General features: G+C 33.4%; 2 protein-coding genes across 6 annotated transcripts in view; both read left to right on the plus strand.

Moving 5' to 3' along the window:
• The window catches only part of LOC128182707 (serine/threonine-protein phosphatase 6 regulatory subunit 3-like), a 22,400-nt gene extending 14,445 nt beyond the window's left edge, over positions 1 to 7,955 (plus strand). For 3 of the 5 annotated variants that reach the window (XM_052851432.1, XM_052851430.1, XM_052851433.1), the window contains exons 16-27: positions 287 to 376; positions 1,143 to 1,240; positions 2,104 to 2,164; positions 2,401 to 2,534; positions 2,888 to 3,003; positions 3,124 to 3,328; positions 3,557 to 3,633; positions 3,828 to 4,020; positions 4,619 to 4,846; positions 5,044 to 5,073; positions 6,707 to 6,835; positions 7,246 to 7,955. In XM_052851432.1, the coding sequence (XP_052707392.1) occupies positions 287 to 376; positions 1,143 to 1,240; positions 2,104 to 2,164; positions 2,401 to 2,534; positions 2,888 to 3,003; positions 3,124 to 3,328; positions 3,557 to 3,633; positions 3,828 to 4,020; positions 4,619 to 4,846; positions 5,044 to 5,073; positions 6,707 to 6,835; positions 7,246 to 7,327 (1,443 nt within the window). In that variant the 3' untranslated portion in view covers positions 7,328 to 7,955. The remainder of the gene's footprint in view (positions 1 to 286; positions 377 to 1,142; positions 1,241 to 2,103; positions 2,165 to 2,400; positions 2,535 to 2,887; positions 3,004 to 3,123; positions 3,329 to 3,556; positions 3,634 to 3,827; positions 4,021 to 4,618; positions 4,847 to 5,043; positions 5,074 to 6,706; positions 6,836 to 7,245) is intronic. The other 2 variants (XM_052851434.1, XM_052851435.1) reach the window with 2 other exon arrangements.
• Positions 7,956 to 12,976: 5,021 nt separating this feature from the next.
• On the plus strand, positions 12,977 to 16,727 carry LOC128183641 (DNA-directed RNA polymerases I, II, and III subunit RPABC2-like). The gene is made up of 5 exons (XM_052852744.1): positions 12,977 to 13,060; positions 14,777 to 14,837; positions 15,599 to 15,732; positions 16,105 to 16,176; positions 16,503 to 16,727. Exons 1-5 carry the CDS (start codon positions 13,032 to 13,034, stop codon positions 16,591 to 16,593), a joined length of 387 nt encoding a protein of 128 aa, XP_052708704.1. The 5' UTR covers positions 12,977 to 13,031; the 3' UTR covers positions 16,594 to 16,727.
• Positions 16,728 to 17,178: the final 451 nt, after the last annotated feature.

Consider the following 17,178-nt stretch of genomic DNA (forward strand, 5'->3'; position numbering starts at 1 on the left):
TTCTATCTAGAATTTAGACATTCATCTATAGCTAAGTATGATTTGTCTGTGGTTTTATACAACCAATATTTTCTCTTCATCCCACTTAAATAAAAAATTTAAGACATTTTCTTGATTTGTGATCTAACCTTATTAAGATTTTGTGGAGGGATAAATTTCAATGATGTATGTTACCAACTATATAAACATAATTTTCCCCCAAGAATGTATCTGCATTTACCGTACTCGCAGGTTAACTTCTAATTTAACTCTCAGGATAACGACTGATTTTTTTCTTTTGTGGCAGATGCGAGGTCGACCACTGACGTCCAGTAGTGACGATGAAGAAAGTGATTTTAGAGACATTCCATTCCCTCAGGATGCCGCCATGCAACAGGTCAGTGACATTTCATTTCTCAAGTCAAAATTGGTTTAAAAAATCATTGATATTAAAGGTAAAACAATAAATGAAGACATTGAAAATTTAAAGTAAAAGTTAAAAAGATATTCTTCAGAAAACATGAATATTGAGTGTGATTTGCTCTTCATCATTATGGTAAAATTATGGATAAAAATTTACCATTCTGCCAATTTTCATCATTAATCCATTATATGTGTACGTATGTGTAAACCGTAGCATGACAAACATCTTTAAAATGTAGAAAATGACTGTGTTTCATAGTTTTATATACTTGAGTTGATCATAACATGAATAATTTACAAGTCTGTCATCTCTCTTCTTCTCTGTGTATTAAGTTAAAGAAGGTCTATGGTTAGCGGTGTAAATTTATCTTTCCTGTTGTTAAAGGATATTCACTAAGTCCTAGTCTTTGTTAAACTCAACCTTTTCATTTTCATGAAAGCAGGGTCAGATGTGATAACCTAGATTTGATCAATCTCAAAAAGACTGCAAGAGAAGGATTGCAAAATTAAAATTTTCAAGCTTTGGAAAAATTGAATTGATAGCTAGAAACAAACAAAAAGACTGAATGAAACAGTATTGTTTGGTTAAGAAAATGAAGTTCTAGTTGGAGTCCTTTCTTACTTAGTCTCTTGGAAAATTATATATGATTGCCTACTCTTGCTTATCAAGTCTCCTGTACAATCAATCCTTAGTCCTTAAGAAGGCAGGATTGAAAATGATTGCCTGGTTTATTCATTAGGCCTTCTCTGATTACCAGCTGCAACAGATGACCTCAAACTTCATTGACCAGTTTGGTTTTAACGAAGAGGAATTTCAGGAGCAGGAAGAGAAAGCCGAGTAAGTATTGCTGCTTGTTTGTGTTGTTTGTCCTACAGATATCTGGTGTACATCATTGTAGTACAATTACTGTATATCCGGGTGTTTTTTTTGCGTGTCACAAAATTTGCGAAAATGGGTAAATTGTGTAGCATTTTTAATTTGCGCCAGTCATTTTTTGCGATTTAAAAAGTTTCTTACAGAAAATAATGCAGAATATTATTTCTGCGTATTGAATAATTTGTGATTCAAAAGACATCGCGAATAAAGCGAAAATTAGATCATCGGGGAAATTACCGGATATATGGCACTTGGTACTGTTTGTTGAGTTGATTATGAATGTGGTTGTAAGTGACTGTAAGAAATAATACCTTTGTTTTGACATTGTATTATTTATCCCAGATGATGTTTAAAAGCTATTTCAGCCATACTTTTTCAGGAATGTTATTTTTCTGCTTTGACTTTGAATTCTGCATAAATGCAGATTTCCACAGATTTGAAAATCAAAATGGTCATTATTGAGACCAAGGCAGACTTAAACTGATTTGATTTCCTTTTATTTCTTCCTCTGCAAATAACATCCCAGACTATACATTTGATTGTAATTGGCAATAGCAATTTAAATCAGAATTTTTAACTTACTGTCAAAATTGTTTGTTCTTTTTATATTTTGTTGGAATGCATGTTTTCTTCTTGTGTGTGGTATATACTTATTATTTAATGATTGTGTTTTAAACCACCTTCGTTTCTTAGCATGCATTGACATTATACAGTTTATGACTGTTACCAAAACCCAGAACATGTACAAAGATTTATTAGAAATGTGGAATATTTATTTACAAAGATTGAAGAGATATGAACAAGTTGAAATAATTTTATTTCAGTTCACCATTTGGGGATCGCATTTCCAGTATAGATTTCAATGTACAGACTGGAGATGACAATGTAAGTCGAGATTTGACATAACTTTAGTTCATATACAAATTTGTGACCAAAAAAATCCAATTAAGGAATAGAATGTATGATTAAAGGAATTTTTGTGTTGATTTTATTGTTTGAAATGGAGCCAGTAAATGTTAAGGTTTTTAAGTCAATGTTCCAAGTTATTCATCTTTTGAAAAGAATCTAGTCAGAATAAAGTGGTCTTCTTAACATTAATGGCTTGTATAAAAATTTTGTAGAGTGCAGCTTCAATGTTTGAACAGGCTTGTAATGAGCGAATACAGCAATTCGATGACAATGATAGTGACGAGGATATATGGGAGGAAAAAGAAATCACCTTCTCGCCAAATGCTCAACAACATAACAGAGCTGCGTAAGTGAATAGAGACAGCCCCTGTCCTCATATTCATTATATTGTATGATATTTTGTGGTTTCAATAATATTTTTCAGTATCAAATTTTGTGCATTTAGTGAAAATTACAGTTTCAAGATTCAAAGATTTGTTGCTTATGATCCTATCAATACAATATATGTGATAATGCTCTCCAATGAACATTTGATTTTGTGTATCACCTCCAAAGCGAAATATAAGAGCATTAGATTTTAACAAATAATGATGAAACCACAGTACAATTGACTTAGTATATGGTTTGTGTTTGGTTTTCGGTAATGTTCAGTCTTATTGCTGTTTTGCTAACGCTTTGTCTTAACAACTGCCTTTTCAGTCGGTTACCAGAAACAAGGGATGACAGTGACAGCACTGACAGTGAAGAGGAGTTGGACTCCCCACGGAAAATTGTCTCACAACCAAACGAAAAAATGGATGTTGATAACAGTGAAAGTAAGACACATGTTAATATTTTAAAAAATGTACATGCATACTTTTACCTCTGCAAGGTGTAGAGTCTGTGTCATCATTTGAGAGAAATTTGTCTTTAAAATAAAAAAATTTTTCCACTAGATTGGGCAAATTTTGATGATGTTGCGACAGAATCTGTGCCTGTTGCTATGGATACCTCACCCTGGAACCAGTCCTCTACCTCCGCTGAAGCTTCATCATCGAGCGAGAAAACGGAGAAATGGGCCGACTTCAGCAACAAGATCCCACAGGATGAGGAGGCCAAGGACAACTGGGCAGACTTCAATGATATCAAAGATTTGGCAAGGTAAGAATCTTTTATGGGCATTTGGTCTTTTGTAGGAAAAGTAAATCAATACATGAGAAGAACCTCACTCTCTAATGCTGGAAATGTAAACTACTGCATATTCAAATGGAAAGACAAGTGTAAAACCTTGCAACTGCCACATAAACAGAAAATTGAATGAGCATGAGAGGATCGGCTTGTTTACATAGTAGTAATGATAAATTGATGTGGAGATATGATTGTTTACAGTACTGATCCAGGGCCGAGGAGTAGCTCTCCTGTAGCTATGGATACCAATGATGTCAATTCTAGACCCTCTGCTTATTGTAAGTCTTCTGTATGTTACTTGATTTTGTTAGTCAAACACTTTGGTCTACAAGTTCTTTTTCTGTACTTGTTCATAGTAATTATATAAATGTCTGTTAGTTATATGGTATTACTCCACTTAACTGACCTCTGATAGAAGAGTCTCTGTTTTGATTAGAATTTGTGAGTTTAATAATGTTTCTTTCCTTTGCAGTAGCACGTAGTGCGCCTGCAGATTTGGGCTCCCAGGTTGAATCCAGCACTGAGGAGCTGAGGGCTGAGGACCTGACAGAGAGGGACAGCATGGTCCAGGAGGAGGAAGTGTCCTCCACATCAGACAATGTCTCCTCCTCATCCCCACCCTCATCCCCCAGGGTATCAAACTCATCACCAGAACAAAAGGCCAGGTACTGCAGTGTGGACATTCACCATTGATAACTGTACTTTCTTTATTAAGCTAAGATGATGGTTAAAATTACAAGTACCTTGTGCAATGAACCTATTCCAAATAAGTTTGGCAAAAGTACATTTACCAGTTACATCCATACTTTCTTGTTTACAGTCAAGTGTAAACTTGAAATTATATGCAGCATATGCAAGGAATTACTTTAAAGCAATATGAGCTGCAATTTTCATGTTGAAAATTTTTAAAGAGAAAATGTTATTTTCTACTAAAATGACAAAAAATATCATGATTTTTAAATTTCTGTTAGCTTTATTTTAGTGGGAAAAGCCATTAAGAAGCATTAATTGGAGTAAAATCGAATTATTGTCGTCCTGTACAAAAATTGATCTGCTATATATTCCTTTTAAATGAAATCTTTCTCCTGAAAAAATTAATGATTTTTACAAATCTTATTTTATCACAAAAGTTTGTTACAGGCAGACTTATCATACTAGCAGGTTTTTGCAGCAAAATAAAACTCTAAAAAATACAGCTCATATTGCTTTAAATGTCAGAATTTTTTAAAGTGTGTAATGTTGGTTTTTCATTTGTACTTATAGTCCAGAAAAGCCTGAAGAACCCTCATCTTCCACCCAAGCAATTCGTTCCTCGCCCCCTAGTATATCCCCCTCCCCCTCTGGGTACACCTCCCCAACACAGCCCTCTGGATTGGAGGACGAGGGGAGCTCAGTGGATGCCGCCCCCTCCTCTTCTGTTGACCCAGCACCCATTGCAGACCGAGGAGTTTTATCTTCTTCTGACAGTTCAGTGGATGGTCCAGCAGAAAGGTAGTTATCTAATGAATGTGATGATTATGCATCATTGTTTAGATGCAGTGTCATGTCTCTGATTTATAAAGTGACTGACATTTCATGGACAACATACGAAGAATTTGAATGAATGGAGATCTATATATGTAGAAGTTTAGCTTGGCAATTTTCACTTTTATGATAAAATTTTCATTTTTGTGGTTTGTATTAACTAGGACTGAAGACTCCCTTAGTGAAAACTTTGAGTGAGTTCCTTTGTTGTGCAATGGGCCATATGGTACCTTGCTGTTATGTATTTTTCGCAGTTTTGGAATTCTTGATTAAAAAATACACTGCAGAACTAGCTTTATGGGAACATTTGTTTGTTGATGACAGACTTGAGAGCTTCATGTCATTTCATGCAAAAAACTTGCAATTTATTGTGCACAAAAGCAAGTGCTTGCTTTTTAATGTTTCCCTAATCTCCTACACATCTCTCAAAAATAAATTCTTTGGACATCCTTCTCCTGATGTTGTCACTTGCTTTTGGCGTGTTTTCTGTGGGCAATAAATTACAAGTTTTACATTTACAGAAGGTGGGCTCTATAGTGTGTCATACTGAATTTTCTCAAAATGCTACAGTTCTTCAGCTAGATCTTTGGGGAACGGATTACTGTATATTATGATAAAACATTAATGTATATATATATGAACACTTTCATCAAGAATTCCATGGTTGTCTTAGAACTTTTCAAAAATTTCATTTTCTTTGGAACAGTTAAAATCAAGTGCAGAAATTTTTGATAATTGTTAAGTTCTCAGACATTTCTTTTTTTTTAATTTAATAGCTTTACTAGCTGTGCTTTTATAGACAAATTTCTCCTATTCTTTTTAAAACAAATAAATCTTAAGAATTCAAGAGTTTGTATGGAATATTTGACAATCATTTACCTCTAAGTACCATTTTATTGGACAGGTGAATTTGTCTGTGAATTATAGCAAAGAAAATAAGGTCACATTATTTCAGATCTATACATTTTGGACTTTACAGTAAAACTAGCCTCAGGAAATGTTTAGTGTTCCATAGTTTTTAAATGGAAAGATAATAAATTTTATTTCAATTGTAGAGAATAGGAGGAAAATTGTTTTATATCTCTATAAAAGCTTCATACATATATACATGTACATTTATGTACAAAAGGGAAATTATGAACAATCTAGCATATATTGCTCTTTTGATGATGTTTATTGATTGAGGTGAACTAGTTTAGAAATATGTCAAATCCTTAATAGGGTTCTCCTTTGATTTAAAAATTTTTCTGTGGTTCTATGCATTTTGTGAGATCTGTCTTTTATGCAATTAATAAGAAAATTTTACTTTGTCATGAAGTATTTTACTAAGTTGCTGAGAAACTATTCTGTGGTGCATGTAAATTTTATTATGGTGTAGAAAAACTTTAATGTATCAATAAATATTTTACCGAGGCAACAAAATGTTTACTGTGGCACTTGTACACAGTAGGAGTAAGATTGGAGAACCCTGTACTAGGTGTTGTGGCATTCATTCACCTCTAAGTATCATTGTGAACTCATATTTATTGCTTTCTATAAAGATCTGAATTCTAGTGTGCATTTATATTATGTCACATATCTTCATCGCCAAATACTGATACTCTCTCTTCACTTTTTAGACAAATAATTTTTTTTTTTAGAAATTGATATTTCTGTGAAAACTAATCCATACTAAAATAAATGATATTTGTGTTTTCCTACTTTCATTCTTTTATATTTTGATCTTTTTTTACTGAGATGGAGAGCATTGAATAGGACCTATTTTCTTATGATACATGTATAATAACAAAGAATAATGACTAAGATTTTACTATTTGTTTCCTTTAGTTTCCTGACCAGTGCTGGTCTGATGAAATCAACAGGTCATCTTCAGGGATCTGGGGACAAATCCCCAGAAACCAATGGTCCTATTCCAGAGCCCTCCAATGTCACAGAGAATCCATCCTCCGAAAATGTGTAAGTCTTACAAAACTGCATACTCCGTTGGGAGGGGCAAAACAAAATCATAACTTATGTGAAGAAAAGATAATAAGGACACCAATGAGTGCAACCAAATTTATGTTGATAGAGAATTGCAGGAATATCTGATTATATGTGTAGTCAAAAAGATGAAAAACAAAGCATCAGGGACAAGTGCATATGATTTATTGTAGACATAGTTTGTTAAATGTGATAAGTTTAACAATGTACATTTTACAATTAGGGGAATAAAATTGATTTTGGTTTGTAAGGGAAATCAATTTCATCAGAATTTAAATCAAATTTGTTACAAGCATGTTGTTTAAAATACACTCATCACGATTTCATGAAGTTTGTCTTGCCTCTGAGAAAAAAGCTGGCGTACATTGTATGTTTTTTTCTTGCAGAGCTCAAGCCAAAGACACACCAGATAAAAAAGACACCGTACCAAGTTCATCACCTCCAACCCTGCAGAATGGACCAGTTTGATCTAGAACATTTGTGTTAGATTGGGTTTTAATTATTCTAGTACTGTGTGAGCGAGTCCCCAGGGCAGCGTTTTTATACAGCCTTACACAGCATGGTCAGCGCATGGATGTGAATGATTGTGGCAGAGAACTTACTTTGTATGAGAATATATATCGACAATTATTTCTGAGAGGCTTTTATTATTTATGTTGAGGGACACAAAAACAGTATTTTTGCTGATAAAGGTCATTCTAATTTTTAGCAAGAAGAAACTAGAAGCCAACTTTGTTTTCTGTATGTTGTATAGTTGTAAGACAAAAATTCAATAATGATGAAATGCAATGGACTCTGCAGTATTGCAGTAGACAATGCTGGTTGTACATAGATGATTTTTTTTTTCGTGTAAAGATGTATTCCTTTGTAGATAGTCTGCCAAAAGTCTGCCGTGGACTGTAGACCTGTGATGTAAGAGTTACTGGTCCCTGATTAATATTCTGTGATAAATGTTACTGGTCTCCTGATGGTACGGGACCCAGTCGTTGACTGTCGCTATATATCAACCTCATCTGCAGAAGACACATCATGAATTGTCCCCTGCAGAATTATTTTTTAAAAACATATTTGGGATTTGGGATGGGGGGGGGGGGGGGGGGGGGGGGGGGAGTTCCCAACATTCACGAGTATCTTGAAATTACTTTTGCATTTGTCTGCATGAATATCTTATTTCTATTTTCTGTTCTTTTTTTTTTTTAATTAATTTTTAAATTGAATCATTTCGCAGTCATAAGCTGGGTCCAGTATTACCAATACAACTTCTTACCAATAATTACTGTTTAAACAGGTCGGTGCTTTCTATAGCTCTCTAACAGAAAACCCATGTGTTAGAAATATACTCCTAAACATTGCTGGCTCCTCTCAGCATAATCTTTTGTCATTTCATATTTAAGATTACGTTAGTTTTGCCGAGTTGAATGATTTGTTTTTGTACTGTATTCATGTGACATTTTATTAGTTTTCACTCTGTAAAATCTTAAGTTGCACCCTGAATTGCTAAGCATGTGGAAGTTGGGTTGTTAATATCGATAGATAATGAGATATCGGGTCACAAATTTCATGTATATGTATGATTCACAACTGATGAGACAGTCTCTGGAAAAATAGCAATGTGTGATATACTCTGTAGAAAAAAAAACAAACAAACAAAACATGTAAACCAGTGTGTTCATACTGTAAGTGTATGTGGACAAATTGGAGAGATGTACTGATGTCAGTGTTTGTGGTATTGCTATTCATAAACGATTAAATTGTACCACCAGCTTAGCTGATGCTCCTCAACATTGTTATTCTAGTGTTTCTATCCCTCTCCCCCCAGGACAAGAAAAAAAAAAGGACCAAATAGAATGTGCCATAGTTGTATTTCGGCATTTTTTGTTTTATCGCCCCCCTGCGATGGATAGATGATGCTCTGCACTTTTTGTTTGAAAGGCTTTATTTGGTACTTGAGTTGGAATGGTTAAATATTGAAAGAATTGTCAAATATTTTTAGTTTTTTTTTTTTTTTTAAATTGTTTTAATTTGCATTGATATTTCCCAAAATGAACTATTTTATCTGTCTGCACTTGTTATAGCATGTACTGCACACCAAGGTGTTTGTATCTGGCTTAACTAACTCTCTCCTTCTTGTAAAAGATGCAACAGAAGAATTTGATATTCATGCATTCACAGCATCTATTTATGTTGAATGGTTTTGAGTTGGGCGTTCCTTGTAATAGTGCTGTACATTACAATCAAATTTTACTGTACATACATATTTTTGTATATCATGCCCAGTGTTGGGGGCCTCTAGAGGGGTTTATTTATTTAACTTTTACTGGTTTACGCCCATCTAGAGGATCAGACGGCCATTGTTTTAACACAACTGGTAGGATATATCATATGCAACTCTAGGCAGTAGTGTTTTTTATACCAGGGGAAAATAATGTTTTATCTTCATTTGTCAAATCAAATGTTATTTTGTGCAGATCATAGATTTCCAATGCAGAAGTATGTACATAAAAGCAAAAATATATTAAAATTGAAAAAATTTGTATCCAGTTTAGTTTTGCTTCTTCAAAAAGTCCTTTCATTGTTGATTTAAAATCTGATGAGAGAGTGAAAAAGAAAACAACAGTTAACACCTGCATAACAGGACCATTGTGTGCTGAATCAGAAAGATTGTAGATTGTCTTCACGTACACTTATCTTTGATAAATTAGTAGAAAAACGAGATATATAATGGCTACTCGACTGAAACAACATTTTTTTTGGGGGGGGGGGGGGGGGGGGGGGTAAAGAATAAAAGAGATGGCACAAAGGTTTGATTTTATATATATAAGAAAAAAACTTCTAATTTTTGATAATTTGATTTCAATTTCTTGCTTTATAACATCTTAAAAAAGCAAATTATTTCAATTATAGTCTATTGTGGTATTGTAACAATTAAGAGAAAAACCAAATTTCAACAGTTTTGGAGGCATCTTGCATATAACATCTTAAAAAAAGCAAACTTTCAATTATTGTGTATTTTGATATTGTAACGAGAAAAACAAAAAATTGCAGCAGTTTTGGGGGAATCGAACCCGCCACTCAAAAAACTCTTAAGAGTACTCTTACTTCTAAAACGTACTAGTATACGTCACAATTTATGGACATGATTAAATCCAAAACTTATGGAATTCGTAAACAACATGTTGTCTTCATACTGTCATTAATTTTAATACTATTGTATATTTATGTAGTTGGCGACTGGAGAAGATGGTTTCAAAATGCATATCATTTGATGAGTAAAGGTAACGGGGAGTGAAGATTGTTTCGGTTAATATTGGCTCGTTCTAATTATAAGAAGATTCCAATCCACTATCGTTTCTCTCCGTTCGAAAAGTGGTTACGGATTCAGAACAATGTAAAATAATTCTTAATATTTAAAGAAATATACTTTTTGACTGACATCTTTTTACGCTTGCACACCCACCAAAAAGAAGTTCTCCTTTAAATCCATTCATTACTTTCCAAATGAAAGCTGAATACTATGTACTAGTAAATAACAACACATTGTGTGGAATTAACAACGAAACGCTGCAGCTATTTAATATTTGGCATATTAAATGTACAAATACATAATTATGGCATAAAGTTGGATCACATGATTTATTTATTTTAATAAAACAATTCTGAAAATTTAAACTTTGCGCTGTACGTGTCGTCCTAAACTGGTATTTAACACCTGAGCAATTCTTTATATAGCGGTTCTTAAGAACCAGGTGACACAAACAGGTATTCGAATGAAAACCTTATATTTCCGGATAATTAATACATTATTATACCAAGTAGAAATTGATTTCTATCTAATTCGTCCCTCAAACGAAAGAAATCATATGAATAGGCTGTTGACCGCTGTAAAATTTACAGTTTATAGCTATAGATGACATCTGGCAGTAGGCTGTTAGCGAATTCCAAAAATACCGTCGGACAACCGTCGCTGTTTACAATTTACTGTCAGTCGTTTACAGATTCTGCAGGCGTATAAAGATGACCAAAAAATTATGCGTTGGTTAGATAATATATAACAAGAAATGTTATATACCTTTAGAGGCCGTGGAGTGAAGATGACGATATTGATACAGATATCAATTTACTCTTGTCATGATTGAGAGATTGGTCTCCTGAGTGAAATACACATAAGGAATAAACTGGTAGGTTGATCTCCCAAACTACGAATTATAGACAGCGTATCCAAACATTTTTAAGAATTCATCCTGGACGAAAAGAAGCTAGGGGGTTAAAAAAAGGGGAGGGATCAAGGTATTATCAAATGTTTTACGTGAGGGTGGATGTCGCACGCAGACTTCGATCATATGCATATAACAGATTTTATATCGTATATAATCACAACTGTGCTGTATGAAAAAACGGTGGTAGAGAAAGGGGAAGACTAGACCCCTTGTCGATTATATCATATGGATATAACGAATTACAGGCTAAATAGCACTTAACATGAGCGGATCCAGAACATTTTCCAGGGGTGGATGGGTGGGTGGAGGGTCCGAGGGATAATTCATCGATTGCCCCCCCCCCCTTTCCATTTTGCTGAATCCGCCCCTGTCCCTGTCCACCTTAATTGAAATTTAAGATCAATTCTATGTAAGAATCAAAATTCGGTGGCTACGCATAGTAATGGATTTTCTTCATACTTGACAATTCGATCTTTGGTGAGTAAAAAGGCCTAACACCGTTTGTTTGTTGCTATGTGGCCCCGTTGCCATGGTAACCGAGGGTAAAGATGTAAAAATGGCATTTTAATGCTTATTTGAGAACATGTTGTGAGTAATGTGCTGAACTTGGGGTTTCCAAGGTAGAATATATTATTAAAAATAGTTGTCATTTTTCAAAAGAAAGAAAAAAATTTTATGGAGAAACGCATATTTTTAGAGCGTTTCCATGGTTACTAAACAGAAATTTAAAATCTGTTTTCTTCATCTAATTTGAATAAAAAGTGCAAGTCTTGGAATTTTTTGGTAACCACTATTATGATTGTGCAATTAAAATTTTAAGTATGAAAATTGAGAACCGTTGCTATGGTAACAAGCTTAAAAATAAGGAAAATTATATTATTTTTAGGCATCTTTAAATGAATATTATTCACTTATAATGAATAAATATATAAAACCAAATGTGAGAAAAAATAAAGTATGTCCTTAACTTTAATGACACTTGAAAAAAATCTGAAATTTTCTAAAAAATAACTGCATGCCGTTGCTATGGACTTTTCAAAAAATAAAAATTTCTGTGTTTTTTTTTTACGCAACTTAATTTTCCATAGCAACAGCACTTCTCTGTTGCATAACAAAGGTTTTTGTGGTGTATGATGAAAATTTAGATATATTTTTACAAATTCCTACTAAAACAATTGCAAATAAATTCTAAAATCAGGAATGAAAGCATATCCAAATGATCTTCAATTTCTCAGTTTTTCTTAATTTTTGGCCTTGTTGCCATAGCAACGGATGCAATTTTCATGATAACATATTTATTGCATGGACATTGATATGGATGTAAAATTTAACAGTTTCCCATTTGGGCTTATCAAAAAACCGCAGAAAACTGATTTCAAAAATTTGTAACGGTTTCCATGGTAACATTTTAAAAGTATTGGTTTCTCCATCAATTTTCTTATAATTAGAATTAAATAATTGAAAATAGGACAAAGGCTGTTTTATGTCTTTGATAGTTTACATTAGTGGGTAAAACCTTCTATATATATAATATGGCTTCAAAGTAGGTAAGTTTAGCTATTTTCCCATCTTTAGCCTCGATTACCATGGCAACGGTTACCCCCAGCAACCATCTTTTAGTGGGTTTTTTTTGCGTTTTAAACCTAGATGTGTCCATGTATGAAATATAAGGAAAACTGGTAAAGTACTATGCGTGGCCAGACCCTTTTATAAATCATTGATTCTTACATAGAATTGATCTTAAGCGCTTTTGGTTAAGCATGCATGGTCTTTATTTTCTGATTGAATATCTTTTATTTTTCTCGTTGGAATGGTATTTTAAACATCACTACTTTTTTTAAACGTTAATTCTGTTCTTTTCTTCTTCTGGTCAAAACCCGGAAATATATTCATGCTCGATAAGCATTTTACATTTCACAAGCACCTGTCTAACACAGACAAAAATTGCGTCTATCATGGCGGACGATGAACACGATGTCGACAAGTAAGTGCAATTTATTACCATTTCAATCAATATAAAGAACACAGAAATCATATAACAGGGGTTTTGAATTAGATATACGTTCATCATAATATTGAAGTTGTTTTGTAGAGAATTTTTACTCGAAAATTACTTATAAAGGCACCTATTTGTTTATTGGACTTCACGGTCTTGAAATTCAAAATCAAGTAAATTTTAGGCTTTGTGACAACTTTAAAAAAAAATGTCTTATAAAAGTTATACATTTCTGAAATGAAATCAACATCGTTGACAGTAGTTTAGTATTCCCGCAATTACTGGCATATTCCTTGACAATACAATTTTTTTTTCTCATTACCGGTATACAGTCTAGACGGGACTCCCAAAACGGAGTTAACTCCCAAAACGGAGTCTTTGGCTCCATCATGCATTGCGGTAAAATGGCGTTTCTAATGTAAACAACGTGCGAGTTATGCCCCTTAGTTCTAAATAAATCTCTAAAATTGCCCCAAAACACGACAAAAATTAATTCTCATCTTTCAAAAACATTTCTGAACGTTTATGTGTCATGTTAATGCCATATGTTCATAACCGTTTACTTGTATTATGTAAGATTAATTTTTAAAATGAAAAATTCACTCAAAACTTCGATCACGCACAATTATAACTGTTTTGAAATACATTTAACGCTTGGGTATGTTTATTTATCATTGTTTGTTAAAAGTATAGTCTCATTTTAATCTTTTTCATGCTAAATTATCCAATTATCTTGAATAATTATGTATTTAACATGGTTTCCTAACATCGCAAATGCCGCGAGTGATTATAATTGTGTTGATGATAATTATCAGTTCAATTTAAAGAGTTATTGAATCTAGAGTGCGATTTGTTTTATTTTCTGGGCTTTCAAACAACCAATCCTATTTTTAAGATACCAAAAAGACGTTTTTTAATCATCGCTAGAGCAACCAGTTTTTGTTAGTATTCAAAGCTTTTTTCGTTTACGCACTTATCAATTTGTATGTTTGGTGATTTTAAATTGTAACACAATACGAAAGAAGTAAAATTTAATGCAATTTACCCTTTATTAACGATTAAACTCCACGGAAAATACAAAAATATCACTTTTTAAGCATCGTCCAAACGTCCAACTTCGAAGAGAAATAACTTTCTTAAGTGCAAATAAACCCCTATTTCGTGCAAATACGATCGATAGTAAATTATATCCTGGGTCTTTTAAAACATTTTAGAAGTCTGCCAACACGTGCAGCACTTTGCAAGATGATTTCTTGTTGACCCCATGTTTTCATTGAGAAATCGCCATATTTTGTACCAGTGCGCATGCGTAGACTCCCAAAACGGAGTCCAAAATGCTTGCAGAAATTCACTTCCGTTGACTCCGTTTTGGGAGTCCGTCTAGACTGGTATAGGCCTAATCTAATACAATAAAATTACCGGTACTCTTAATAGGGTGCTTTGTATCAATCTGATTAAAATCAGATCCTTTGATCCGCTCACTCAGATCGCTACCTTGCGATCTGAGTGAGCGGATCAAAGGATCTGATTTTAATCAGATTGGCTTTGTATGGATGTAATTTTAAAATTTTAGATCTATATTTGTACATTATTTTAGAATCCTGTGTTGAAATTGGTAGTATAATTTATGAACAGTGTATTTTTGCTATCATGTCGACAAATTTTAATTCTTAAATGTTATGTGAGGACATCTCTCTGTTTTAGCTTTGATGACGATATTGATGATGATGACGAACCTCTTGATGAAGCAGTGGAAACTCAAGATGTCAGTTGATATTCTTCATTACTTAAATATTACACAATACACACATGTGTATTTATAATATTTTCATAGAAAATTTTGTTCATCTCTAAGAATAATCCATGTTATTTAAAAACCTTTTGATGTAAGTACTATGCTCTGTCCCAAGTTTCTGCTTCTGCCTTTTTTTTGCTTAATATTTCAATAGTCATAAATACCTTTGCGGAAAATGTGCCCAAACTACTTTTATCCACAAGAATAAAAAAAAGGTTCAGATTATCTGTTTTGAAAGACCCCCTCTACCACTTCATATTTCAATACACAACCAAAAAAAGGAAAGTCTGCGTGGATTTTGCATTGCAGCAGACATGGAAAGTGCCCAGATGATAATGTTAAAAAATTGTGTGAGGTGTCCTGAGTAATTCTGAATTGAGAAAAGATGTAAACATTTCTCTTTATAAATCTCTGTAAGCAGTTTGTTTTCATTCATGTTAATTTTTCTGAGCAAAAATAGATGTAGTCTCAATAAAGAAATCTTTGATTGTTCCCCTTACATTGATTTCAATTGTACATGTACTTGTTTGAAAGGTATGTGTATTTTCATTAAAATTCATCAAAAGGTGAGGGAAGCGGTAACCTGGGACAGAGTATAGAAAATGATACCCATTTCATAATGCTAAACATTTGCAGCTCTTTGTTGGTACCAGGTAGTTCTTATATGGTTTGGATTAGGAACAATATAGTAGTACATGTATATATTCTTTATTCATGCACTATTTTTACAGGATGGTGACCCAATTGACATCCTCCCAGCTGATCAAGCAACTCAAGCTGTTGAGCCCCAAAAACGAATCACAACCCCATACATGACCAAATATGAGCGTGCAAGAGTCTTAGGAACAAGGGCACTGCAGATTGCGTAGGTTTCCTCAATATATAATTACTCCCACCTGATGAAAACTTCTGCAAACTATGTTATATCCATATATTCATCTCAAAACTTTGTGTTATCCAAGGTTTTCGGTTACCAGTTAAAATTAAAAAAAGAAAGAGTGGTTGGGGCTTCAATCTCTTTGTTATATCCATGGTAATGTATTCAAGAGAATGATGTTCAAGATACCTAATCTCAATTTTACAGCATTTTCGTTGACTTTCCTTCTATTTTGAATTACCTCTTTTCCCCTCATTATTTGAATTATTTCATCATTCAGTATCACTTCCATTTAGTACAATCATTACTCTTTGTACATATGTTTAAAATTTTTCAAACGATGTTAATTTTGCCCCATAGTATGTGTGCACCTGTAATGGTGGAATTAGAAGGAGAGACTGACCCACTACTGATTGCCATGAAAGAACTCAAGTAGGTTCCACAAGTTACAGAAATCATTCAGTTGGAGAGTGATTTAGGGATTGTCAAGTATCAACATCATTATTAAATCAATGAGCTGGTAATAAATAAGAATTAATTTGGAGATAAATGTTAGAATTTTTCAATTCATGATCACTGGCAAGGAAGTCAGATGAGAAGGATTGATAGATTCTCATTATTTATAATAATCAGCATCAGCATTAATAATCTAGTGTGGTGTTGATGTTCAGTATTTTGACAAGTTTATACTTTTGTCACTCCACCAGTTTTATTTTAAACAGAAGAAACAAAACTGATCTCTTATTGTTGCGTTGTAGAGCCAGGAAAATCCCCATTATTATTCGCCGATTTCTCCCTGATGGAAGTTTTGAGGACTGGGGAATAGATGAACTCTTGATGACAGAGTGAATGGACATGTCACATTGTATCAAAGTTTCTGTCATTATCTTTTTATTGTAATTCATGTGTGGAGTCTGTGTTTTGGAGAGAGTGGTTGTATGGAAGTTGCTATTTTTATCATTTCATTAAAAAATCACAAAGTATTTGCTTTTATTTCTTGATTTATAAAGTATTTTTAGATAGGTGAATGTATTCAATTTCAAATGTTGGCAATTTTCAAAAAGACTGATAAAAATCAGCCGTTCTGACACGCTACCGTGCTTGGGAGTGGTAGCGTATGAGAATGGCTGATTTTTAATCAGATTGAAAGCACAAGACTAGGTACATATATTTCTTACAAGTATCGTACTCATTGAATGAGACGCTATTGTCTGATTGTGATGATACGTGATCATGAATCTAGTAGATTAATTTTTAAATAAGAGCATTTTTTCATACATGCACATAATACAAAAAGAAGCCAATCAATATATATAGTCTTCTATATTGACTTGTGATATTTCTTAAGATTTTAACTTCTTGTAAATCTTTGATATCTTTTATCTTGCTGCTCTGCTTTCCTCGTCTCAGTGGGCAGTAAGAAGTGCATGTACT

This window comes from Crassostrea angulata, chromosome 5 (assembly GCF_025612915.1).
Source record: "Crassostrea angulata isolate pt1a10 chromosome 5, ASM2561291v2, whole genome shotgun sequence".
NCBI classification, from domain to species: domain Eukaryota; kingdom Metazoa; phylum Mollusca; class Bivalvia; order Ostreida; family Ostreidae; genus Magallana; species Magallana angulata.